The sequence below is a fragment of the Poeciliopsis prolifica genome, unplaced genomic scaffold (assembly GCF_027474105.1).
Source record: "Poeciliopsis prolifica strain line A6 unplaced genomic scaffold, Auburn_PproV2 SCAFFOLD019, whole genome shotgun sequence".
Classification (NCBI taxonomy): Eukaryota; Metazoa; Chordata; class Actinopteri; order Cyprinodontiformes; family Poeciliidae; genus Poeciliopsis; species Poeciliopsis prolifica.
Genome location: NW_026562394.1, coordinates 1,528,967 through 1,556,115, shown reverse-complemented (window position 1 = coordinate 1,556,115; position 27,149 = coordinate 1,528,967). Strand labels below are relative to the sequence as shown.

The 27,149-nt window shown below is 37.7% G+C and overlaps 1 protein-coding gene across 5 annotated transcripts in view; it reads left to right on the top strand.

Moving 5' to 3' along the window:
• The window catches only part of nrxn2a (neurexin 2a), a 155,200-nt gene that overhangs the window by 43,872 nt on the left and 84,179 nt on the right, over window positions 1-27,149 (top strand). For all 5 annotated transcript variants that reach the window (XM_055043571.1, XM_055043569.1, XM_055043570.1 and 2 more), the window contains 5 exons: window positions 4,922-5,223; window positions 10,081-10,242; window positions 21,716-22,145; window positions 23,789-24,172; window positions 25,027-25,230. In XM_055043571.1, the coding sequence (XP_054899546.1) occupies window positions 4,922-5,223; window positions 10,081-10,242; window positions 21,716-22,145; window positions 23,789-24,172; window positions 25,027-25,230 (1,482 nt within the window). The remainder of the gene's footprint in view (window positions 1-4,921; window positions 5,224-10,080; window positions 10,243-21,715; window positions 22,146-23,788; window positions 24,173-25,026; window positions 25,231-27,149) is intronic.

The following is a 27,149-nucleotide window of genomic DNA, read 5'->3' as shown; positions in this document are numbered from 1 at the left end:
TCTGTGGAGGTAATATTTGTCTAATGTTAAATGGTCTATAAAGACTTGATGGTCTGAAATATTTAATAGTGCCGAAAAACTCAAAACAGAAGAAATCTGTAAGGAGATAATTATTTTTTTAAAGCACTGTCTGTACATTCAAACACATGTAGATATTTAGTTTTGAAGCATGTGCTGCCTTCAGGTTTTCCTCGTGTCTCCATGGGAGTCAGTATTGCCTTGAAACCTACTTGAGACATGGCTTTGATGACCTATTCTGCCCAAGTCCTCGAGATAATGAGTTACCTAAGCAGAAAAAACAACACTGCTGTTGGGTTATCATTACACTTCCTGTGTTCTTTGCTTCTTTTTTTTTAACTCGATTTCCGCAGAGACATAAAACTGAATAATCTGCAGCTGTGAACTGAAATTGCTTTGTCTGTCATCTTGTGTTATTTTCACATCCTCTGAAAAAAGAGGGTGTGGCGGCACTCTCAATGTTCTCATGCACATGTTTTGTGTTGAGCTGATTATGATATTAAGGCTATTCTGATTAAATTACTTAATCAAATTAGACCGGTTTATCTGTACCTACAAATTATGCAGCTAGAGGCCAAGCCTGGGTCTGATATTTTAGATTAAAGTCTGCTTTTATTGTTTTCTAATTGTGGAGCTCATTTTTGCACGTTTAAGAGCAGTTTAGCTGCCTGAACCCTGTGACTGAACACACTGAATGCTTCCACATCCTCTGCTTTCTCAGAATAAATGCTCTGTAGCTGATTCAGGACATTGTACAGTAAGTGTGTCCCAAAGCCACACACAATATGAGTTATCATGAACTGAAGAATGGGATATGTAATTGCTTAATTTCATGCATTAATGTAAAAGAGAAATTCATTTTAGAAGAAAGATTTACAGAATTGTATCTGCAAGTGATAACATTAACGCAGCCCACAGTTATTAAAATGATATAGCATGTACATGAGACATCAAATTTTTATTCAGATGTTAAATGTTTGAAGGAACATTAGTTATTAGCAATTACCCAGCTTTAGCCTTAGGGCTGTTCGAGATAGAGTTCTGATATGATGTGATAGATTCATGCAGACCTCAGGAGGTTGAATATTGGCTGGTGTGCACAGAAATCCTTGATGTAATGCAAATTATAAAATCATTCAGACACCCATGGACAGTGCTAGGAAGCTAAAATTTTTTGGTTGCACTTTATTTGACAAATTGTGAATGAGACTGTCATGATACCGTCATAAACATGACATAACACCTGTCATGAACATAAGTAAGTCTTCATGAATATTTATGACGATGTCATGACAGTCTTATTCACAACACGCCAAAAAAAGTGTTACCTGTTTTTTTAATCTCTCCTTATCTGCTGTAGCCTAGTGTTAAGATGATTGTCCAACAAACATAGTTTGTCAGACAAACTATAATGCTCCTAAGAAAAGTGGGCAGCATGGAGAAGCCTTGTTATGATGTGCTGAACAGGAAGTGTCAGAAGGTTAAGGAAGTTCTAGGCAGAGGCCAATTGAAGGCATCAGAGATGACAATGATGCAAAGTCAATTCTTTGAAGGTGTTTTTGATGCATTAAGCATTTTTATAACAACTGAAGGCAAGATAGTTACTTAATTGTGTAATAAAATGGTAGTAGGCCTGGAAAATATGCAACTCATTTAAGAACCTTTTCATTTTTCCTGAAGGCACCTGAAGGTTTTGGGCTCTAAACTGACAATCGAAATGATTCACAATTTCAAACACTTTTACAAAAACCTAATATTTCACATTGGGTATGGTGCTTCTTTGGAGATACCAAATATACTTTTTGGAATTGTGGTTCTGAGTGTTTTGTTTTGAAGGAAGTGATTTGATTTTTCAAATGTACATCTTATTCCAGATGTATCGAATTTAACAGGGACTGTTGTCATATGTAACATACAACCAGTACATGACCGAGATTTTTACAGTTCCTTCCATTACATTATTGGCCTCTTCAGCTTTCCTGACATGCTTACATCTCGTCTTTTTCTTTTTATTTGAAAAACATGCAGTTTTTATCGTCTTTTCTGTATTTTTTTTACTCTTTGCTGCACTGTTATAAAATGGTCCTTAACTTCGTCTCGCACACCTTTAAAGAGTAAGATAATTTTAAACTTTCGACTCCGTATGCAAACTGCAACCTTAGCTAAAAAATGTAAAGGTCATGAAAATCCATCTAGGACAGCTGATCTTTATTTCTGCTTGATCAAATTTGCTTTAGTTAATGTGAGGCGTGAACCCAAGAGCAATGAATGCTAAAACTGAACCAAAAACTACTTCAGTTAATTTAAGGATTGGACAGGATAGATGTTGTGTTAAAACGTGAGTTAGCTGCACCTGGCCCGCAACATCAAATGTTTTTTTTGTAATATTTCAACAAAAGCAGCTAAAAGTAAATTATACAGCACCTCTTTACCTGTTTATTTATTTATTAGCAAAGAAATCTGATATCTTTATATGTAAAATGACTTTGGATGAAACATTTATTTTAAATCCAAGGGCATAAATGTTATTGAATTGATACAATTATCAGTTCAGAGGCAGTTTTATGTGCGAGTCAACGCTACAATGTCGTTTCCTTTGGGAAATTAGGATAGCTAAATGCTAGACAAATAACAAAACAATCCTCTATACTGATTCCAAATAAGTGAAATATATGTATTGCAACACATTGTTGCATATTTTTCCCATTTTTCAATGTGATCCCTCTAATAGCTTTTATTGTGTTAAACAAAATGTGAAACCAATAATGTTTGTGGCCTCTCTTTTTGGAAATAGTTCAATATATCATATCATGGCAACGATGGCTTTCACAGAGTGCAGAGGTGGTTGAAGATCACTGAGAAGGCAAATTGCTGACACAAAAAAGAGCAAGACATGACATCTAGTTGAGAAGTAGGAGCGATTCCTGGAGACTGTTGGTGTTTCCATTATATTCTGCTGAGCTTTCATTTTCTATCGAAGGGTTCTTCTATTTGCATCTTGGTTCAGCACAATGGTCTCATGCTTAATTCCAAGAGAGTTTGAAAGCAAAGCCTCCCCCACCTTATTGCCTCCAGTCAGCAGCAACGTACAAAAAAAAAACTGCTTGGAAAGCATCTTTTGCTATAACGACTACAGCCATCGTCTTAGAAAGCGTTTCGACAGAGTTAGCGCCAAAGTATGTGCGGTGTTGTGACAAAAAGAAAAACACTGTATTAAATATTTCTCATTGTGGGAAATTTTTGTTGTTTCTGCAGATATTAGTCCACTTTCTAGATAGGCTGCCCATGTAATTACTCATAATCTCTTATAAAAGACCTTTAAGATCATCTGCAGAAGACATTTTCATGGTAGAAAGTTTTTATGAAAAAAAAAAAAAAAGATTGCACTAGTATTGGTTTATTTCTTAACAATTGTACTTTTTTTTTAGCTTAACTTGTATCTACTTCTGGGTTGTTATTTTTGGTAACAATGCACTTATCAACAGGGAGGCTCACTGATAATTTATCAATTTGTTGTGTGCACAGTGTTTGAGCACCTACATAGCCTGAACAATAAAAAGTAATGGGGCCCAGTCAACCCACGGCCTTAAATTGGCCCTGGAGCATCGGCGCTGACATTTACAGCACAAACAAACACAGGCTTTAGGGACGGCTTATCCGTCCTGCTTGAAATGGCTCGCTCAGTAGCAAACACTGCGACTATCTAAGGACAAAGCTTGACACAGCCTACACATTTTGAATGGGGGTATTTATTGGTTAACAACTCTTTTTCCATGTTATTGTCAAAACAACAGGTTAATGGCAGAAATTATAGCATTGGTACTGTACTGCAAAAGTAAGTCATAGCCAAGAGTGGTTGTCTCAGCATACTGTATTTATGTGGCCGTCTGTCAATCTAGCATCTATCTGTTTATCTTGCTGTCTAACATTTTTATTATATATTTATCATGTGTTTTAGTGTTATCTACCACATATTTTTGAGTGGGTTTCAAATAGAAGTCAAACTGCTAGAACAGTCACACCAGCAAAAACATCTTTAATCATCCTCCATATGATGTTGTCTGTAGTGTTGGGGAAAACCTCCCAACATTTCACAGTACCTCTATATCAGCCAGTGACAAGTCTTGGAAAGTAGGTGTAAAACCAATATTTGACCAAGTCAGCCACAATTAGTTAGCCATTCTTTCATATTGTCTCGCAAAAGTATTCACATCCCTTGGATTTATCCCGAAGTGTATCACAAGTTTAAACTTTACCATGTTGTATTGTTTTTATGGAACAACATAAAGTAGAGCGTAATGTGAAGTGGAAAGAAAAGATGAATGGCCTCAAGCAGGTTTTTATCAGAAATACTCTGTATAAGCTCCATCCATCTTCTCACTAACTTCTTGTTCTTCCTTTCAGATTTGTATTTGTAAAATATGTTGAAAATAATATGACACTTTTCTTTCACTTCACAATTATGCTCTTAATTGTTTCTGTCACATAAAATTTCATTAAATAAACAGCTGTTTGTGTTTATAACATGACAAAATGTGAAACCCTTTAGGGGATGTTTATACTCTTGCAAGGCACAGTAAATGTTAATGTTGAAGATATAGCAATACTGTTGAATGTATTTTTCAAAGGGGTGAAAAAAGGTCATGCTTAGATAGTTTGATGTATATTGTGTTACACTCTTTACCTGTTTCTTGTTTCTATTTAGTTTAAATGCATGTAGACAGCGTGTCTAAATAGCTTTGTCACACAATATTGTCTTTTCTACTCATTTTAGCCCTTACTTTTACCCACCAAACATATTTTACTCAGCCATGCTACAGAAGTAAATGCATTCATTTTGCAGAGTCACAGTTTTATCTAATTATACGGACATTTTTCCAAGCTGTTTCTTTTCCCCTCTCAGGACAGCAAGAGTCGGTGGCCACCTTTAAAGGCAACGAGTTCTTCAGCTACAACCTGTCCACGACTCCCATTCAGAGCAGTTTGGACGAGATCACGCTGTCCTTCCGGACACTGCAAAGGAATGGCCTGCTGCTCCACACCGGGAAGTCAGCCGATTATGTTAACCTGTCGCTGAGGAACGGAGCTGTGTGGCTGGTCATCAACCTGGGCTCCGGGGCCTTTGAAGCACTGGTGGAGCCTGCCAGTGGAAAGTTCAATGACAATGTCTGGCATGACGTGCGAGTGACACGCAACCTTCGCCAGGTGTGTATGCAACTGTTACCTCAGCATTCAATGCTTGGAAGCAGGACTTAACTTTGAGGCACCAAAGTCTCAAGTTCAAGTCTTGAGCATTAGCCCAAGACTTTACCTTGGCTAATGCTCTAAAGATTCTGGAGTTTACTAAAAAAAAATCTTTGATTTGGAAACAATTTAAGACTGAATTTGGACTTGGGAACATAAAAACATCTGAGACTTTAATTGGACTTAAAACCAAAGAATTAAGCATATTTTGACCTCTGAAACTTAATGTAATGATATTCACTCATTTTGCTCCCTATTCTACTTTGTGACTAGTAGGAGGGGTGCATTTTGATCATTATTTCATCATTTAAAATGCAACATATTATACTTTTCATACCTCACTTTCAATATTTTTTTTTACCTCAAGGTCAATGCAAACAAGCATAATAAAAGAATACAGACCATCTGTCCATTCTAGGGTTTAAGCAAATGACTGACCTATAATGATAAGAATGCGCTGCAGTGGTAATGATTTTCCAGGAGTCTGCTCATTTTGCCACGTCTATCGTCACTCAGATTGCCTTATTTTTGTGTGCTTCAGTTTCACAAAGCGCTATGAACTTGTTTGGTATCTGCAGACTCTGATGCAACACTGCAGCAGGATAAGTAAGTTATACAAAAATGGGATGGGCTTATTTAATGAATATAGCAACTTTGTGTGTCCGGCATTGTTTTCCTGCATTGTTCTGCAGCCAAGTAGTACTCTGCCTTAAATCTTCTATATCATTTCTATATGACTTACAGATTGTTGTTTTTTTTTCAAACCAAAATTCTTATAATGTAATGCACACTACTTGCTTGCAGTGAGAACTGTGCAAATGATTATCCTTTTTTTCCTTCATGATACATTTTTATGCAAAACAGTAAGTGGTAAAACAGGAACAAATATTTAAATACAGTGTCATTACTTTCCTCAATCATTTTACCAAATAACAGCAGCAATAAAATAACAGCAGCAATAATATGTCAATAATCTTTTTAGAATAATCTACTTTATATTCATGTTTTCTATAACTTGGATTATCTACAGCCTAAAGCAGGGACTAATGCCTGTACCTACAGATTTATCTATCTGAATTTGGGCTCTATTTATATTCAGGTTTTTCTATCAATTAATTGTATCAGACAAAACATTATCAGACATTTAAACTGTCTTAAGCCTCAGTTAGCTTTAGTAACTGGAAACAGCTTAGAGATTTCAGACCCTCTATGTAAAATCAGAAAGTTTTATTTGATTTATGTTTTGAAAAAAGGCAATGTAAGCTAAGTAGCTGTCTTTTATTCATACAAAAAAAATTCACATAAAAATATAATGCAGTTAAATCCACATATTTTATCTATTAAAATATACTTGTGATTTACATAACTTCATATAATTTCCAGTATTTAAATCATTGTTGTAAGTTGTACTGACTGTTTGTAAACTTGTCTACATTGATGAAGCTCATGTCTGACAGTTGACTGAACTCATAGTTTTCAGGCAACACTTGACCTTTTCATTTCTGACTTAACAGACTCAAAATTCATTGCAGTGTATGCATTTAAAGATGTGTTAGAAAAAAAGCCCTTCTTTGTTAGTCAAGACTAGAAGCTCTAAGTCAGTTTGGTCTTGTTTTTTTTATTTTTTATTTATTTAATTTTCTTAAACTCTAACTGTAAACTGTGTCACTCACTGACATTCTCTTTTTACTTGATATTTACTATTATGAATTTGCTAGAAATCTGCAGCAGATACTACTGCTTAACTCCTCACACCACCCAAAGGAAAAAAAGGCCATATTTCCTGCCAGAAAAAGTCCAAGCTACATTAATGCCCTTAAATTTTTTTTGCATGCTGTCTTCTTTGACAATGGTGTTAATTGGGCCCTCGCAGCGCGGGGCAATTCTGTTACAGTTGATAACATTGCTGGAGACTCCAATAAAAAAAAAAAAAAATAAGCCCAACACATTTGAATAATCCTCATCCAATATAGCTGGTGATGAAATACAGTATTTTAAACATGGTTTTGTTTAAAAAGGTTACATTTCTGCATGCTGCAGTGACTGAATTTATGGCACTTATGGATGAAATCCATATGTGAAGTTCTGTCTATGAGATGCATTTAAATCCATACAAAAAAACTCCACAAAGTCTAACATGATGCATTTCTAAAAAAGACAACAGAGCATCTACTCTCATGGTAGTTTGTGTGCATAAATTATATAAGATTAACTCAGCTAAACATAATGTATTCAATACACTCATAGTAATCTTTGTAAATGCCAGTTGTTTTTAACATAGCAAAATCTATTTTTTTTCTAACCGTCTCTTCACCATTGAACCCATCATACAAAACCTGTGTGTTGCATCCTCCTCCACATCTATTTCCTTACCCTAGCTTCCAGAGGAGCTGCAATCCAATGTTAGCCACGTCACTTATGCTTTCAGGCATGCATTTGATCCCTGTGTAAATTGCTTTCCCTTCAGATAAGTTACCTCACTGACATGTAGATAGGGGGAACTGTTACTCCCGAGAGATTGTGGGTGGAAGCATTTTATTAGATCTGGTGGTGCTTTTGAGGCTAGAATTTCTCCTATTACTTTCTTTACCTTTTTTCTGATTGGCAGTGTGTTTCAGTCATGAGCGAGCACAGCTCGGTTCATCCTTAACCTTATTTTTTTCTGTTTGGGTGCAACTCTGCTCACTCCACACAGCATACCCAATGAAATTCTCCATGAGAGGTCAGCTTCAAGTTGTTGCCACCCAAATACTGAAGCGTAGCCGTGGCTGTGTCTTAAATTAATCATGACCCAGTTCTACATGTCTCTCTGAATGCATTGATCCCAGATATTCAGACCAGTTCAGGTACTATCTATTTGCTGCATACACATAGTGTAATTTTATGCCACACAGTGGTCATGCCGGGTTATCATTGTCAAGAGAAACGGAGAGCAGCATCAATCAGTTTGTAGCCATGAAAGCTAGAGGGTTCCTAATGTTTCGTGTCATCAATTTGAAACCTTTTCATTGTCTGCTGTCCAAGCCAACGACTTTCCAAAGACTTAGATGGACACAAATCAATATTGGATGTTGAATAAAGAAAGACTTTTATCCGATTGAGGTCAAAGCTGAGCCTGCCGTCTCTGGTCTTCCTTTTGTCTATTGTCTTGTTTTCACATGACAGACACAAGCATCGCATAAATTTAGGTAAAATGTTAACCCCTAGTCTTTAAGTGTTATTTTTACACTTACTGAACCTTTGGTTGCTTGATTATAATTTATTCAGAACTATTTCTACATTTACAAATGTTGGTAAATTTGCTAAAGAATTGAATCTTTTTATTTTTATTTTTTTCAGGAGCATAATATTATGCTGAAAATTAAGGGGGGGGGGAAATCCAACCTATAATTTGAGTACACTTAATTTGATTAACAATTTTTTAGACAATTCTTAATGACCTCTCTGACCAATATGACACCACTTAAAATTTTAATATCTCCATCCAGCAGCTTTCCTGCAGCATTTAGTCTTTAAAGAGGGAGCAAGGGTCACTATGTCTTTGTGGATTTAACCATATGCTGTGGATAATTATCCAAATGAAAGACCCACCAAAGACACATTTTCAATTCACTAGCAGAGGCCAACAGATTGTTTTTTAAATCTCCTGGTTTTCAAAGAGTTGATGGTCTCTGACGAGAAGAAACAGGCCAACATATCATGGATCTCATCTCCTGTGTGTTTTGCACAAGTTCGTCTTTTCTCTCACACCAAATCTACCAGAAGTGGTTGTTGTCAGAAAGTCTAATCTTATTGCGTTCAGACCAAAGCACTCAGTTCCAGCTACATTCCAGGTAGAGTTTTGCAAACTCCATGTTTGAATCTGAGATGGTCAGACAGAAAATGACTCTTTCGTTCTACCTTTGTCCCATATGACACAGTGTTATAATAAATATCACCAGTGCCAAACATAAATAAAATGTAACAATAATTTCTGTTTTAGGTAAATAACATTCTTGCAGTGTGCATACGAAATATTTAGAGAAAAGGGGGAAAAAAAATCTTTAGTCTTTAGGGCACCAAAATCTCAGGAAATAATGTACAACTAATCCAGTTTATTCGCATCTTTACCTCTTTGACACAATTTACTAGACTGATTTTAGCACACATTTCCTGCGTGACATTTTCCCTCTCTAGATTTATTAAATGTTGTTGAATAACCTCAACCATTAGCAAAAAAAAAAAAAGATTCACAAGATTGTTACAGTGGCCATTTCCATTTTTCATCTCACACACATTTTACAAAGAATATTACATTTTTAAAAATTGAGTCAAAGAAATGGAAATTGTTTTGACATATTACTCTTAAGTGGGAGCTTTTACATCAGTGCAAGATTTTGTCTTCAGTGTAGGCTTATTGTCATGGCAACAAGCACATCGCTTTTACCTCCACAGCCCCGTTCAGCCGTTTTGTTTCCTTCTCCTTCCTTCCCTTTCTCTAGTGATGAAACTGATATGGAAATTATCTTGTCTTGTTTATGATGAAGCACAGGTACCGCGGCTTCCTGGTATCTTTCATCTCAAATTAATTGAGCAAACTGTGGCATTCTGATCACTTTGGAGCTGAAGGAAAATTTATGGTGCCTTGACTCCGCTGCCATCCGGCTCACATATCAGAAACAGGGATCAGCTGAGATTAGTGAACTCTTTAAAGCTGTTCTTGTAATTGCCTCCAAGAGCCAACATTAGGGCGAGCTCAACCAGAATAAAGAAATTAGGCGTGAAATAATTAGGCCAGTTCTTTCTGTTTAGGCTCATAATCTCTGCTTGGTTTTGTAGGTGACAATCTTAGTGGACGGGATCCTCACCACCACTGGCTACACCCAGGAGGACTACACCATGCTGGGCTCTGATGATCTCTTCTACATCGGGGGAAGCCTGAACACAGCCGACCTGCCTGGCTCCCCGGTCAGCAACAACTTCATGGGCTGTCTGAAGGATGTGAGTACTACTTGACCCCTCGCTGTGGCCTGCAAATATTATCTGAACCTCCCTTGATAACAACACCCCACCCTGGAGCAAAGTGTACTGAAAAAGCTTTGTACTGATGTCGCTGCTGTAGGGTATTTGAAGGAGAAGCTTTCAGTTGAAAGGCAGCACTGTGCACTTATGGATTCCTCTGGGAAACCCTTTGAGCTAATATACATGAGAAACAATGCTATCTCATGTTTGGTCCTGACACACAGAACCAAACTCACTCCTCATCACTACTTCCACTATTTTTTCTGAAGCATTTTCGCTCCAGCCTGCACTTGTCACATTGATTATCTAGAAGATCAGATCATGCACTTTGCATGAGAAGTAGCTTACAGTGCTGCCATCCTACACATTTCTAATATATAATCTGAATAAAATATGATCTGAGTAAGTACAAGCTACATCTTTGAGTTTAATTGTTTTTGGTGGGTGTAGACCATCCAAACTAACCTGGTTATATGTGAAAAGTGTTTCTTTAACATGTCTGCGGATGAATTTTAGCTTATTCTTCTTTGCAGAAAGGCTTTCACTTATCACCATAGGAGGATGCCTTTTTGAAGTCATTTTAATTGGATTTAATTTTTAATTTTATTATTTTATTAAGGTTTGGGGTCTTTTACAGGTAGGCTTGTTGGTAGGCTTCGGATCATTGTCATGTAGCAGGACCCAAAATGTTAGTTTCAAGGAGAGAAACCGATTGCTGGATCTTCTGTACAATTTTGTGGTAGGCAGCATAATTCAAGGACCCATTAATTATGGTAAATCATGCAGGTCCTGCAAAACAGCCCAAGACAGCCACAACCGTGACTGGGCTTGTGATGTTCTTTATCTGAAATGATGTGGAAGTATTTATGCTGGATGTAAACAGACTCACTACTCATAAAAAATTCCCTGTTTGTCTCATCATTCCATTGAATAATATATGAAAAGTCTTAGGAATCATCAAGTTGGTTTTTGGGCAAATGTTACTCTGGCCTTTGTGTTATTTTCACCTTGGGACTTTACCTGGATGCCAATTTGCTCAGTTTCTTTTGTATTGTTGAACCAGGAACTCTGATCTTCACTGAGGAAAGTGAGACATGCAGCGCTATAGTTGTTCTCAGTCTCTTTTGTGGCCTTCTTCATGTGGAATACTTACATTCCTATTTTGTAATTTGGTAATTCTGGTTCCAAAATAATGTAAAAATGATAATAAATACATGATAATTTTGAGGCCTCAAAAGGTTCCCCAATGTTCTATATTTTCTAACTGTAGTTCAGTGAAATACCAAAGACTTAAAAATGCTTTGTAACTCTTTGAAGACATGTGTCACGGACTCGGGTGTCTTTATCTGACATTAAAATGTGCTTAAGATTTGAAATGTGGGTCTTCGAAAGGGGTATGTGAAAAATAACATCCCGAAATCACATCAACAGTTGGACTTCGGTGCGACCATGTTGGCCGCTTTTGGGTAACTGAAGAGATACATTACTTTAAACAATCAATAGTGGAGAACTGATTTAAATAGTCCACATTATTTAGACTAAAACAGACGCCAAGATTGTTATCAAAGTGTTCTTATAGATACAATATCTGAAGCAGATGTTACAAATACGGTTCTAAACTTATTGTCTTTTAATTCTATTAAAATAAAAGACAGGTTTATGACTATTGATATTTAAAGGACTGTGACATGTATTAGCAGGTATATTGTCTGTCAAGGGCATCTTGAAGGCACTGAAAGGAAAGCACCTAAAAGATAAAACCTGATGTTTTTGTGTAACCTAGAAAAGCAGCAAATTTTGATTTTCTAAAAGAAACTTAACAATCTGCCTTATTCTTTAGGAAACAATGATGAGTTATGACCATCGTTTTATTAGGGTCAATGCCCAACTACAAATAAGTTGACTTCTCTCAGCATTTAACGTCATGAATAAATGAATTATTTCATTATATAAATTGCTGTCAAACTCTGCTCCCGATCCCTATTAAATCCAGCTGCAGGGGATGCATCAGAGAGTGTACCAGGAATAGAACAGACACATCATTCAGACATAGGATACATAAAATGCACAAGGCAAATAGAGTGGAAATAACCTGATTAGGCTACATGCAGTAACAGCAGTGGCAGGTTGGAAGGAAGTTTAACCAGCTGCTGCTTCATTATGCATGAAAGCAAATGCTTGGCAGTTTAATTTTCTGTTATTTCTTAGGGTTTATATAGTCTGCAAAATTGTGCAATCATGAAATCATGTATCACATAAAAAGACATGTCTGTAATGGGAAAGTGGAAAAGTTTAAATAAAAAAAGGTGTGTATGAAATATTTCGTGCACATGACTATATCTATCTTTAGACGGATGGTACGTACAGTAACTAAATATTTTCATAGCTAATGACTGCACTGTCAGGAGCCCAGATAGAGAAAATTCATTCTCTAAACAAGGCATCAAAAAGTAAGAAAAATCATGCTAACCTTTTCACCGTATTTTCACAGACTTGAACTTCTTAGAAACTGTAATAAAAAGGGTTTCACTTAGTTAAATAACAGTGTTAGCACAAGTAAAATTTCTAAAGGTGTCATATACAGGATCATTCAAATTATTGAAACCCCAGGCGGCCCACCTGTAATACTTTGGGGGGGAAACCTGCACTTTTAATCATAGTTCACACAGAAGGCAAAATTATCTTTACTATTTCTGTTCAACAAAACTTTGTTGAAGAAAGTTCTTCAGACAAAGTCACTGGTTCTCATCCCGACCACTTAGCAGTTCGGCAAAGAAATGAATAAGTGAATAAAAAGTGTCAGTCCTTCAAGACCTTGGGTGTTCAAATTAAACGTTCCTGGAAACTCTGTAAGTCATTATTAAATTTGACCAGGTGGAGGAACTTTAACTGGTTTTGTTATAACATAATGGTGTATATAGGGACTGAGATACTGAAGTGGAAGAGTCTTGTGATCATGGAAAAGAGTCAGAAAGGTGTGAGTTAAATGTTTCAATATCAACATTGAAATTCAAGTTTTTCTGATATGATGAAGCCAGTACTTGCAGCCCACACAATAAAACACAGCCCATTTTATTCAAACAAACATTTTCATATTAGTAATACAGACACCAATAACATTTTGTTCAGTTTGCCCAGTTAAATATTCAAATATTGTCTTGATGGTGTCTTTTACATCTTCTAAATAGACTGCGAGTATCATAACTTGTGGAGTTGCTTCTATAATCACAGCACCATTTTCTCATCATTATTGATAATTGCAATAGTGGCCAGCAGTCATAAAGTTATTTTCAGCCTCAACAGTTTACATGTACATGCTGTAATCTGCAATATGATCTGGTTAATAAAATGCAAAGACAGAAACTAGAGTTTGATCATTTCAATTAGGTTAGTTTACAAATGTTCTTCACATTCACGGTTCCACAACACATTAGACTTTAATGACTAGATAATCACCTCACTCTTGGGTGCTGTTCATTGACCTGGAAAGCACCAATGAAAGAACTTTAAATAAATTGTGGAAGACGACAGAATAAAGCCAAATGTGAAAGCAGAAATGTGTTTGCTTTAAAGAAAGGCCAGACAATCAGTTCTTTTTTGTTCTAACATTCCAACTTAGACATTTTAATTGGGTCACTGTTTATCATCTTGTTTGTACTTGTTTGTATTGCTGCTTTTAAGACTGAACAAACATGTTTGCTAAGGATCAACACCTTTAGGATAGATTCGTTTTCTCAGATCTATCCTCAGCTGCTGAACAAGATACTCCTGACCGAAGTTCGGGACACACTGTGCGAGTTTTACCGTTTTCACAAATTTTTGCAAAAAAATAGGTGTTCACACTAACACACTGGTTTTTATTTTAAGACTGATAGACCGAGGATCACCTACTTATCGACTGGACCTTGTCAAGGTTCACAGAATACAGGATTTATGAAGACAACTAAAGTCAGCTTACCCCATAAAACTCATGGGGACTCTAGAAAGGGCTAAGGTTTGAAGGAGCAGTTTGAAGTTTGTATTATCCTCGGTGTTGATTTGTGGTTATGATCATATTGTTGCATCCAGAACAGTCTGAACAAACTAAAACATGTTTGTCTGACTCCGACTGAGGTCAGTGGGTTCTCCTCAGACATGTGCAGGCTCCAGTTTTCAGTTTTCCAGTTTTAGGATTTTCATTCTGAGTCATCCTGCCAACTGTCCACAACTTATGCAGACCGGTGCCAATTTGCCTGACTGGAAATTGGGGGTAAATTTGGGCAAAAACTTAATGTCGTATAACCTGAGCGTAATATATCTTTCTCTGAAGATTTTTGGTCTAATTTGCAAGGCAATTCTATTTTCTTAGTATTTAGGCCCTTATGAGGTCATTAGCATCTTGAAAGAAAGTTATTAACCCTCTTGGTCCTCATATAATTCATCTGAAACTCATGTAACACACCGCTTTTAAACAGATGGCAATGCTATTCTGCTTGCATCTGGCATCTTATAAATGTTTCACCTTTAAAAACAAAATTCTGATGGCTTTCAGAAACAAAAACTGTCCGAGATCATCTCTTTGAAACAATTCAAAGAGATGACATTCAAATAAATATAAAGCGAATATGTGAATTTAAATAATTGATGCTGAGAGTCTATATCTACACATCACGGTACAAAACAGAAATGCTCCTCAGTTAAAAACCTGCAAAACATGGATAAGGATTGCTCCTTTGGAAACATTAAAGTCCACAAGTCAGGAAAGACTTATAAAAGACTTTTAAATTGGAAGAAACATTCATATGTAGTCATGCATGGTGATTTGTACTGATGTTTTAAAGCTCCATATACCTGTTTTAGTGATCTGTTGATTTATAAGTTAGTGTATCAAACACACAACTAACCTCAGACCGAAATTGAATACTTAATGGCTTTTGTGAACAGACTAGCTACTTCCAAACTGAAAAGAAGATAAGAAACAGTCATTAGGTTACAAAAGAGGAAAGCTTTTAGGGTGCTTAAATACCTGAGATGTTTAATCAGTTTCACAAAAATTCAGGTTTGTTTCCCTTCTTGGTTCAGTCAATTATGAGCAGACGTGAATATAGAAATCACTCTTTTGTGCAGACCAAAACAAGAGACCAAAATGGAAAAAGTGGTCTTGGTACAGTTCCAAGCAAACTTTGAAGTAGAGAATGAGTATTTGATCCAATTGCAATTCAGTAAAGCTGCATGATGGATTCTTGTTCCAAACACCTTCTCACCACCAGGTTTGCAGTGCATTGTGGGATACATTAGAGTAAACTAATTAATAACATATTATTTTCAAAAAGCATAAAGGCCTATCCATCTTGCAACCTGTCTTCTCAAAATTATAGTCTTTTTCTGAAGTAGTAACCAGAACCACAACAGAAATACATTTCAAATATAATCACAAAGTCGGACATAGAAACATTGGATTGGGAGTATTTTTAAAGGAGAAGAGAAGCAGGGCTTCAGCTACAAGCTAAAAACAAGGCAGGAATCACAAACAGCTTATAATTGCTGTCACTTGGTTCTACCTGACTTTATTCACATACATGTTTATTTCCAGTCAACTGAATCCAAATGGATTCTCTGAACATTTCTGTTGGTATAGTTTACTAAAGTATGGAAGATGGACATTTCAAAGTACATCTGTAGAAAGGTTTTCAATTCAGTGTTTACATAATTACTTTGCCATCTGTATGCAGCGAAATGAAAACGAGATGTTATTTATGGACAGGTTATTGTTCCAGCATCACTGCCAATGCTCCAACCTCCGCTCTGTGGGCGGTGTGGCTGTTGGTGGTGTTTAGACCTACTACTGCTGTGGATAATCACACAGATGTACTGTAGGCATGCAGCGGGAGCAATATGGCAGGAAGGAGAGAGATAGTCATGAAGATGGGCTGACATATCTCAGAAATCCTAAATTGTGGGAGTTGTGGGAGAAGCAGAGGTGATGAAATGGGATCAGCCCTCCAGACAGTCCCGCCGCCTGGCGCAGAGACATTTCTGTCCGGGCCAAAGGTCCTGAGGTCGGTGATAAACGAGAGGAGCAGATTGGACATAGTTCAGACAAGATATTAATCTTAATCCACGAGGAGAGAGAAAAACCTGCAGCGAGGAAAATATTTATTGTGTAAGCACCACATCTATTTAGGGAGTCTTATTTCACTGACTCTAGAGAGTATGCGCCATGACTAATCTCTCCAGACGTTGCACAACAACAGATGTGAATGGAGCTCGGCAGGCCATCGGGATCATCAGGTGTGAGGAAAATAATGGTGACTTTCACATGAAGGTCACAACTACAACGACGAACAAGGAAAGGCAGGTTTGTCTTTGAAGTCGAGAGTTGGTTGCGCGCACCCGAGGGATATTCCACACTACTTCATTAGGTTCCTGTATTTTACCACTTCAAAGATGGGACCCAATTTAGTCATGAAGACAGTTGTTAGCAGCGGAGAGGGTCATTTTCAAAGTGATGTTACTCTTCACAGCTTGAGCAGTAATGACATAACGGCTTTGTCGGATGACTCTAAAGGAGCTTTATTCTTGTGTTTTGGGATACTCTATAATCCAACTAACACACAGTAAGCATCTGAATCTGTGAAATAGGATTCCACTCACTGTATTGTCCTTTGGCTTATATAATACTTCTGCAGAGGTCATAGCGCCTCTTTTTCGTGGCCATCTGTGCCTTCTGACACGTTGCTTCCTCTTTGTAAAAATGGCCATCTTGACTGGATTCCCCTTTTAGTTTGCCCGTTTCATTCATTTCTCAATGGTCAGTTTCAGCATCTGATTTCACCATCTAATTAGTCACACCGAGGCAGTGTAAAGTGTGATATTGGCTTACACAGGCTCCCGGCTCTGCTGTTAGTCCTATGTGCAGTGTGGTGTGTCACCTCAGGCGGCGGCTGGTGGTAGAGTGAGGTGGCAGATAACAGTGGGGCGACTTACAACTGATACAAAATGAGACAAGGGTTGCTGTGTCTTGTGAATATTGATGAAGCCAGAGTGAAAGCCAAAAATAGCAAAGTAACATAAAGAAACCCACTGGCATTCTTTCAATGTCTGCGTCGACTTCTGATATCAGATCAAGGTTGATTGATTTAGATTGTTTTGTATTCCAGTCAGTCAAAAATGACCTTGTAATAAATATTCACTCTCCATAATGGCCTTTTTTACACTTTGTTACATTCAAAACATAACATTTGGTGTCTCTTCGTGGGATTTTATGCAACAAATTATATAATTGTGAAGGGGAAGGACAAGAGTATGTTGTTGTTTTTTTAACAAATAAAAACTTGAAACAAATTTCCACCCTTGCCACAATTCCTCATTTGGATCTGGACTTTGATTGGGCCATTCTGAATCTTAATCTGAATCTCTCCACCCCAAAACTGTCCTGCCACTTTAATTCCTTTGAAAGAAAATTCACAGCAAACGATTCCCAAAATGCAAACAAAACATGAGCATTGTAACTGTGCTCGAAAACTAATACAGTGCTGAGAGACTTTAAATTTGTGGTTGAAGAAATGACTCTGCTTTCCTCTTTATATAAGAAATTAGGACACAAGTTTACAATGATATACTCCTATAAGCTGCTGTTTACTCTTTTTTTCAGTAGTTTTATGTCATATTTAATGTTAACTTTGTATAAGTTTTGTTACTTTTCTACCAGCAGGTTGCGCGTTCAAATCTGTGTTTTCCAGGTATTTGTTTGTGACGTTTGTTCTCCCGACTCCTATGTGGCTTTTCTGCTGGTACTCTAGGCTTCTCCCACAGTACAAAAACACATTAGGTTGACTGACTAAAAAAAAAAAAATTGACATTATGAGCCAGAATGAGTGTGCATCGTCATTTTGTGTATCATTGTTGGCAATGTGTTGTATTGGTGTCCTGTCCTGAGTGTTGCCCACGAACAGCCATTATAGGTTCCAGCTTCCCACAAGCTGAAACCAAGAAGGACCAAGAAGGTGTGAATACATAGATGAATCTATTCTCCTAACCTTCATCTGATTGAGATTGTTTGTCCTTGTGTGGCTGAATTAATTACATTTTATTGACTGTTTTTTCATTTTTTTCTTTTTAGATTTGATTCCTATGTCTTTGAGTAGCTGAGGCCAATTAACAAACACCTAAAGACTCTCACTGAAAGGTGTTAAATTGTTATGAAAATCAGTCAATTCTTTTTGCCAACAAATTTGTTTGCTAAATTATCTCCTTTAAATTTGTATATGCACTTTCAGAAAATACTCATCAAAAGACAGCTTCTTGTCTTGCCATGTATGTTGCCATATCTGAAAATGGGTTTTACATAATGTCCACAGATAAGAAAAAAAAAATAGAAAAAGTTCACAGTGTCCTGTTGCACAGACAGCATTACACATTTGGAAATGAGACGAAAAGTAAAAGGAGACGATAATAGAAGAGGAAAAGTAATTTAGTCCTTTTGCTGTAACATCATGTACACTTTAAGCCTTTCATCGCAATACTGACAGAATATATTAAAGGGCCCACAATATACATGCATAATGTGACTAAATTTTTTCACATTTTGAAAAAAATCAGTGGCTGTCTGGCTTAGCTGGAGATCACGTTTCATGTACTACAGTATCAAATGTGTAGGAAGGTGATGCTGAATGTTATTTGCTTAAAGCAGTGTGTCTCTTCAACCCAAGGAAACACAAAGCCTATGTGCAATAGTGTGACTGGGTTTAACAGAACAATGGAGGCCCGAGATTCAGACTTCAAACCCACTTATGTATTTATAAAGGAAACATGTAAGCATTCTTTTTATTGCTAAATGTCCCTTTTTTTAACCAGAAAATGTATATACACCATATTGTCAAAGTTGCCAGCTCATCCAATCAAATCATTACATTCAGGATTTCTAGTCACCTCAATGGCCACAGGTATATCAAATCTTGCACCTTGCCATGCAGACAGAAGTACATAGTTGTGAAAAGATGGGTCACTCTAGAGAAGTGACCCACCCCTGCAATTAGTCCAGTTGTGAACCTTTACGAGGAGTTTTCATTCAATAGTCGACTGCTTTACTAAATTGGAAGTTATCAAGATCAGCAGCAACTCAGCCACAAAGTGGTTGGCCACATCAAATTATTGAGTGGGGTGAGCAGATGCTGAGGTGCACAGTGCATAGAGGTCACCAATTTTCTGCAATAGAGATGACCTTCAATAGAGATGAAAGAAGTTTGGGTGGCAAAACAGCTGCATTTATGCCTTATATCACCAAGTACAATTCAAAACATTTAGAGCAGAAGTGTAAAGCACATGGCGATAGTGAGGTAGTTTTTGTTTAAGTGACAAAATGTTTGATAATTCAGTTGACCAATCTGGGTCAGGCCTTGCCAGATTGTCAAATGACTTAATTTGGCAATGAAGTCATTTGCCTGACTTCATTGTCAAATGTAAAGTTTAATGCAGACAGGATAATGGAATGGGCTATTTTTAAGGAGTTGAGCCTTTGGATCCAGAGAAAATAACTTTTAATTATTCCAAATACCAGATATTTTTGGCAATATTATCTTCTAGAGTCTAGACTATGTGGGGACCATTTAATCCCCCTTTCAATGAAAGCATAGCATTTGGTGTTGAAGAACTTGACTGCCAGACCTGTAGAAGTAGAGTAGTCAGACTGTGAGCCAGGTCTTCTAGTCCAACACCAGTGTTTGACCTGTTTAGTTTCTGCATGACCAGAAACTAAACAGCCTGGTAAACCTTGGGGAGAACCTTCCTGAACGTGTTGATGGGCCGACATCTTAGTAAGATGTGAGTAAAGACGGATATCAAATATTTACATATACAGCTCTGGAAAAAATGAAGAGTCCACTGCACTGAACCCCATTAAAAACCTCCTGGTTATTCCACCAAATATTGATTTCTAAGCTCTTCCTGAGTTAAAACATTAGTATTGTTTCTAAATTAATAAGAACTTGATTTCTTTGCATTATCTGAGTTCTGAAAGCACTGCATCTTTTTTGTTATTTTGACCATTTCTCATTTTTTTGTAATAAATACAAAATTTTAACTTAGTTTTTCAGCGACATGTTGCTACTAACTCAAAATAAAAGAACAATGTTCATTTTACTCACTTATATACCTATAAACAGTAAAATCAGAGAAACTGATCATTTTAAATGTTTAATTTTTTCAGAGCTGTATATAAAGTGTATCTAGAGTTGGAAAGGATGATGTAAGATTTTGCAAGCTGAAAAATAACTAGCGTTGGTAGCCGTGTAATTTTTTTCAGTGAAGTAAAAATGTTTAATTCTTCTCTCAGTGTGTAGAAAATTAAATATTTCAATTTATTTACAATAAAATGGTCCAGTAATAAAATTTCTGTATTTACTTTTGTTGCAGTTTACCATCAGTAGTATGAAAGTTAACATTGTAGCAATTATACATTTTGTTTAAAGACCATGCAACAAAATGATTATTCAGATTTGAGTTCATTTGATGTAACCTTAAACATACAGTGTGATTTTAACAGCTCATGCTTTCCTCAGAGGTCTATCTAAGTGCTGTAGCTCTATGTAATAAACCATCTGGTGGATCAGAGCAGGCCTTCACTTGTAACATTTGATTTCACAAAACAGTATCACAACAACCCAGTGTGAGACAAGATGGTTGGAAAATAGCTGTCTGCTGTGTCTATGTTCAACATGCTGTCTGTGGATTTGGTTGAATGCAAGACATTTTGTTTTTGCTGTTTTGAAATCTTGTTTTTCTCATTTTTTTCCTAATGCATCTGTGACGTCAATTTTGTCTGAACTGATGTTTTTCAGTTAGCGGACACTTAAAACACATTTTTGGCCACTCTGGATATTGATTTTTTTTTGTGACTGTGACAGCTTGATTTTGTTTTTTTTCTTAATCTGCTTTGGCATAAACCAACTCAAGCATATTTCTTAAAAATGTACACATTTCATCAACATCCAAATGTAAATCAATTTTTCCAGTTTCAGAGTCCTTGCAGCTCTGCTGTTATCCATTTTGATAGCAGTGTTGCAGCACTTTCTAGGTGATAAAAACAGGCATATTAATACATGATGCAAGGTCTCATTGGGAAGAAAAATAATGTCTGGTTTCACATATAATTTTTAAAGCTTTCAGCTGATGAGTTTATTAAATCATACACTCTGTTCGGCGCTCCTCTGTCAATGCATTGACAAGCAAACCATCTCAGTGAGGCTAAATGTGATTTTTTTTTAGATTACTGCACTAAGTGGTCATAATTCCGTCTAATGAAAATTTGCCTGTTTATTTGAGCTCAGGGATCACTCAACACGCTGTGAGCTGTGTACCCTCGTAAATGCTGCTGTGCCATATTGATTCCTGGATTTATTGATGAGCAGTATTCAAGCTCGACGCCAAATCTCACTAGCTGTCATCTCACTACGACATCTCTCTCGTATATTAGGTGGTCTACAGGAATAATGAGTTCAGACTGGAACTGTCACGGCTGGCTGAGCAGCGGGACCCCAAGATCAGTGTCCATGGCGACCTGATATTCAGCTGTGAAAACGTGGAAGCTCTGGAGCCGGTCACCTTCGACACGCCGTCTGCCTACCTGACATTGCCCAGGTGGAACACAAAGAAGACCGGCGCCATATCTTTCGACTTCCGCAGCACAGAGCCCAGCGGCCTGCTGCTGTTCAGCCATGGCAGCCAGCAGGGAGAGCTGCCCGACAGGAAGCCCCGCGCAGACTTCTTCGCCATTGAGCTGCTGGAGGGATTTCTCTACCTGGCCATGGACATGGGCTCTGGCAGCATTAAGATTAAAGCCAGCAACAAGAGGCTTGATGATGGCGAGTGGTGGCATGTGGACTTCCAGAGAAAGGGGCGCAATGGTGAGATAATTTCATAAATTTGTGAAGGCGAAGGGTGGAGGTGGGGAGCCTCCTGTCTGCTTCTGTGTGTATCCAGTTTTAGCTGTTGAGCATAAAGGCCTCCAAGCTGTGAAATTCCCATATGCCAGCATGGATACAGCGACAGCCGCACGTTCCTGCTGCTTTTTATTCGCTGCAGTGAAACAGGCGCACATATTGGATTTTAATTATGATGATATTTTGGGATGTTGTAATCTCGAAGTGACATTTTGAAATTTGTGTTAACCTATTTCACAAGTGGCCAATTATACATTTACCTAGTTCAAATGAAACTGCTAAATGGCTGCTGTATTTGAGTAATGAAAATGTCTTATTAGCAGAATCCAAGTGAGACACACTGATCTTTTCATTTGTATTCCTGCTTTGTATAAGTGAGAAGTATCCATGTAGCTTGAAGATTTTTTTTAAAACCAGTTTTCATTTTATTTTTGTTGAGGTTCTTATTTTACACCAACACAAATTGCTAAAGATTTTCTTTTCTTTTGAAAACTAGTGAAAATGAGGGATCATGGTGTGCATTGTCTTCATTCTCTCTAAGTCAATATTTTGTAGTTACATCTTCTGATCTTTTGAGAATTGATTCTTTCAGCTTAGCACATGCAAATTCTTAGCAAAATCACTGAGGCTCATTTAGACTGAATGGAGAGCAATTGTGAACAGACATTTTCATGTTTTGCCACAAATTCACAAATGGGTTGAGGTCTTGATATGACTTGACTTGGTCTTTCTACCACCTGAATATGTTTTGATCTAAACAGCCTATTGTAGCAAAGGCTATATGTTTTTGGAAGTTTTCTGCTAAAAAATTCCATTTTAATCTCAACTTTTTTTCAATCTAACTTTTTTTTTTCTGTTATTGCCACCTATTTAGCTCCTTTCATTCGTTCTGGGATGATGCTGCGACCATCACTTTTTCTTGTGAGAAAAAGCAGTTAACCAACATGTGCATTATAACTTTAAATTTTGTGAGCACCTTCTGCTATATGTTTTCACATTTCTTTTCTCTTCCATATAGGCTATTAACAGATTCCGCCTAATGAACTATGGAGCGCTGCAGCTCCTCCAGTGTTGCCATAAGCCTCTTGGCTGCTTCTTATTATTTGTGCCGAGTTAAAATCATAAACAGGTGGACAGTGTTTAATAATTTAATAATTTGGGGACTTATAACATTCTGTCTATGCAGAATTTCACTGAGGAAAAACAGAGTAATTTGTAAAAATGTAATAAATAAAACCATGTATCCTTTTCTTTTCACATCACAACTATTTGGACCTTAGTGTTGATTAAATACATGGAAACAATTTACACATAAGACAAAGCTCAATAGCACTGAATACGTTTATGAGCCACAGTTATACATTGAGCAAAATGTGGATATTTAATTTGAACTTTTATTCAAATTTTAAGCTCTTAAACACTGAGCAATGTCTTCATGTGGGTCCTTCAAAATTAGCGAGTTGGTTCCCATTATCGCAGCCTTATACTTTGTTTCTGCATATCATTCAGCACAACCCACACACAGCTGCTGTTCCCTTTTTATTTTCCAAAGCAACAAAAACCTTCTATGAGTTCAAATTGATTCAGCGTTAATGTCAACCCCACAGGCTTCATCTCAGTGAACAGCCTGAGCATCCCCTTCACCGCCAACGAGGGCAGTGAGATCCTTGACCTGGATGGAGACATGTATCTGGGAGGTTTACCCGAAGATCGGCAAGCCCTCATTCTGCCCCCTGAGGTGTGGACAGCCTCCCTCAGCCTCGGCTTCGTGGGCTGCGTGAGGGACCTGTTCATCGATGGACAGAGCCGCAACCTGTGGAGGCTGGCCGAGGTACAGAGCGCCGCTGGTGTCAGCAGTTTCTGCACCAGGGAGACTCATCTGAGGTGCTCCAGAGACACGTGCGCCAATGGTGGACACTGCAGAGAGGGCTGGAATCGGCATATTTGCGACTGCAGTGACACAGGCTACGTAGGCCCCAGCTGTGAGAAGGGTAAGAGTCTCTGGAAGGGATGATGGTGGTAGAGCATGGAGGGGACAAGTGATTTTAAAATGCTGCAGGGATGCTTTTAGCACACTTTGGGTTGTATTTTATTTATTAGGTGAGGTGTAAAAAGTGACTGCACAGACAGGAATAATGTAGATACAGAGAAAATTTGTCATCTGACCTAATATCCCAGTCCACAGAAATTTAATTTGCGGTTCCAAGTGGAATCATTCTTTAGATTCTCATATGTATTTAAATGAGATCCATGATCTCACCTCCAAATATTGCTTTATGTCTCGAAATGAGTTTGGTAAAAATTACAGCACAATGGAAAAAATTATGTTTTATTTAAGGCTTTCTAAAGTGAATAGCAGTATTTTCCCACAGTCGAGTAGTTCATTAATGAATTGTCTGTGTTGTGCGGGTGTGTGTGTGTGTGTTGTGCGTTTCATTAGGGATGCACTGGTGCTTGGGCAGAGTCATTCGCCCTGAATCACTTTGCATTATCCATGCAGATGGTTTTCTCACGGAGAGGCCAAATTACGCAGATCCATTGGCAGCTAATAATATGAAGGATGTATGAAAATCCCTCCTGTATTGCACTGGGATGGGGATAAATCCTTCGGAAATTTAATTGCCGCTGCATTTCTCCCCCCTGCCTTCATCTGCTCCAGGCTTTTTCTGCCATCTGGTGCGGCTGATGAAAACTGCAATCTAAAACTATATCATTCTGTCCCCAAGATTGTCTCAACAGGGGGTTCAGGTTTTCGTTCACAAATGCTCTTTGGTCCTTTTTTTGTTGATTTAGTGTTTATTGATTTCAGCGTCCATTAAGACACCCCTGTTCTCTGTTTGCACAGAGGCCACAGCAGTGAGCTATGATGGCAGCATGTATCTGAAGGTGGTGCTGCCGAGGACGCTGCACACAGAGGCCGAGGACGTGTCCCTGCGGTTCATGTCCCAGAGGGCCTTTGGTTTGCTGATGGCCACCACATCTCAGCAGTCAGCGGACACCCTACGCGTGGAACTGGACGGAGGCAGAGTCAAACTCACTGTCAACCTGGGTAAAGCTGCTGCAGCAAATTTAAGCAGATCATTCCACCTGACCTATTAGGACGTGTCACCTAGACAAATGAAATTTGTTTAGTTAGACTTTCTTCCATTCACATCTTCATGCACAGTAACTACAGTTGTCTAAAAAGATAAACACATTCAGTAGAGATTGTTCATTTGAACATATTTAATGCAATAATTGATGTAGGTATGCAGATTAACAAAATTGCAGATTAACAAAATTGCGCATAACTGGGTATAGTCTACACCCTGAGAAAATGAAAGTGAGACAGACAGTGCTTTTGCTGATATTCATACACTCTTGGAGTGATTTTGGTAGGCATGTCTGCAATTGTCCTATGACTTTTCCATTTCGGATTATGACTCTCACTGTGTTTAGCAGGAGTCCCAAAGTCTCAGACTTGAATGTCTTTAGATTGGAGCTTGATGTGTTACTTTTTATGATCTATTTCGTCTCCTTGATGTTGGTTCTATTCCTTGATTCAACAGTTCAAACAGTAATCAGGAATGGGTGTGAAAACTTATTGAGAGTGGTTTTAGTATAGTCAATTTGTGGTTTGATATTTGCATATAATTTTGAAAAAAAATATTTTGCAACCCCACAAAATAAATAATTGTCATTTAATCTTTTGAGCACAATGACAATATGACAAGATCAGTGACGTGCGGTGAGTTTCATTGTTGGTCAGACACTGCCTTAATCATAATCAGATTTACAAATTTAGACCCCCTGCATGTCATTGTTTACAGATGGAAATTTCACGCATGCAGAAAACGCTGGAAGGTAAAAATAATATTCTTCTACATGTCATGCAAAGCTGCGCTGCCGTAGTAGAATAATTCCGTTGACTCAATCAAACTTGGACATGTAGAGATTATTAATTTCGTGTTGTGCTCCACGGCAAAGGACAAAACTGTTAAAGTACAACTCAAAACCATTTCTTTCTCGCTCTCTGTATCAGCGCGGCTGCAATGCACAAAAAAAAACACTGAAATATTTTCCACACAAAGAGCAGAACATTCCGTCTGTTGCAGTAGTATGGTTTTAGGCTTAATGCTTATTTTGCTATTATTAATAAGTAATTGCTGTGATAAGAGGATAAAACCATAAATATATCGCTGCACTTGACTTACTGTATGGCTAGCTCGCGTTTACTGTCTCTTACTCTGCAGTTGTGGAGTCACAATGTCTGGGATCATGAGCGCCCCCTACCATGAGGGAAGAGAACTGCCTGCCTCACCTCGAATCTGTTCTTATGCTGTTTCTGATAGCTCCTCAGCACACGAAACACTTGCGCACACAGTTGGTGACAAAAAAAAAAAAAAAAAACACTGTACATTATATACATAAACTTAATTATGGAAAGTCAGTTCATACATTAAATGTTTCTTAGCCATTTTATTGATGACGTACAGACAGGAGGAACATCCTCTCATAGATTGGCAGCCAGTGCAGTTAGGAGAGGTTGATCAATCCCAGTTGAGGCTCAGCTCACTGCTGCCTCGCCGGCATTTGAATACTGAAATGCGAAAATTCAGCATTCAGAAGAAAGAAGTAATCAAACTTGATTAAGCTAAATGAAAAAGAAATACTTTGTAGTATAAACCACAAGGTAAAAATAGCTCTTTCAATTATTTTATCATTATTTTTCCATGGTGACAGGTGATGCTCTGCCTCACTTGCCTCCCCTGACCGCACGTCACTGGTCAAGATGTTGGGGCCAGAGTTATTATGCACATTCTTGTAGTCAATTCACTTACTTTAAAATCATGCTGACCCTCAGTTTTTCCATGGTAGCCTGGTCAAATTAAGCAGTGCAGATCAGTTATTCAGATTTTCTCTGAGGTGGAAAAGTAAATCAATTACACTCGTTCGTCTTTAAGGAAATACTGCGGACATTTTAACCTT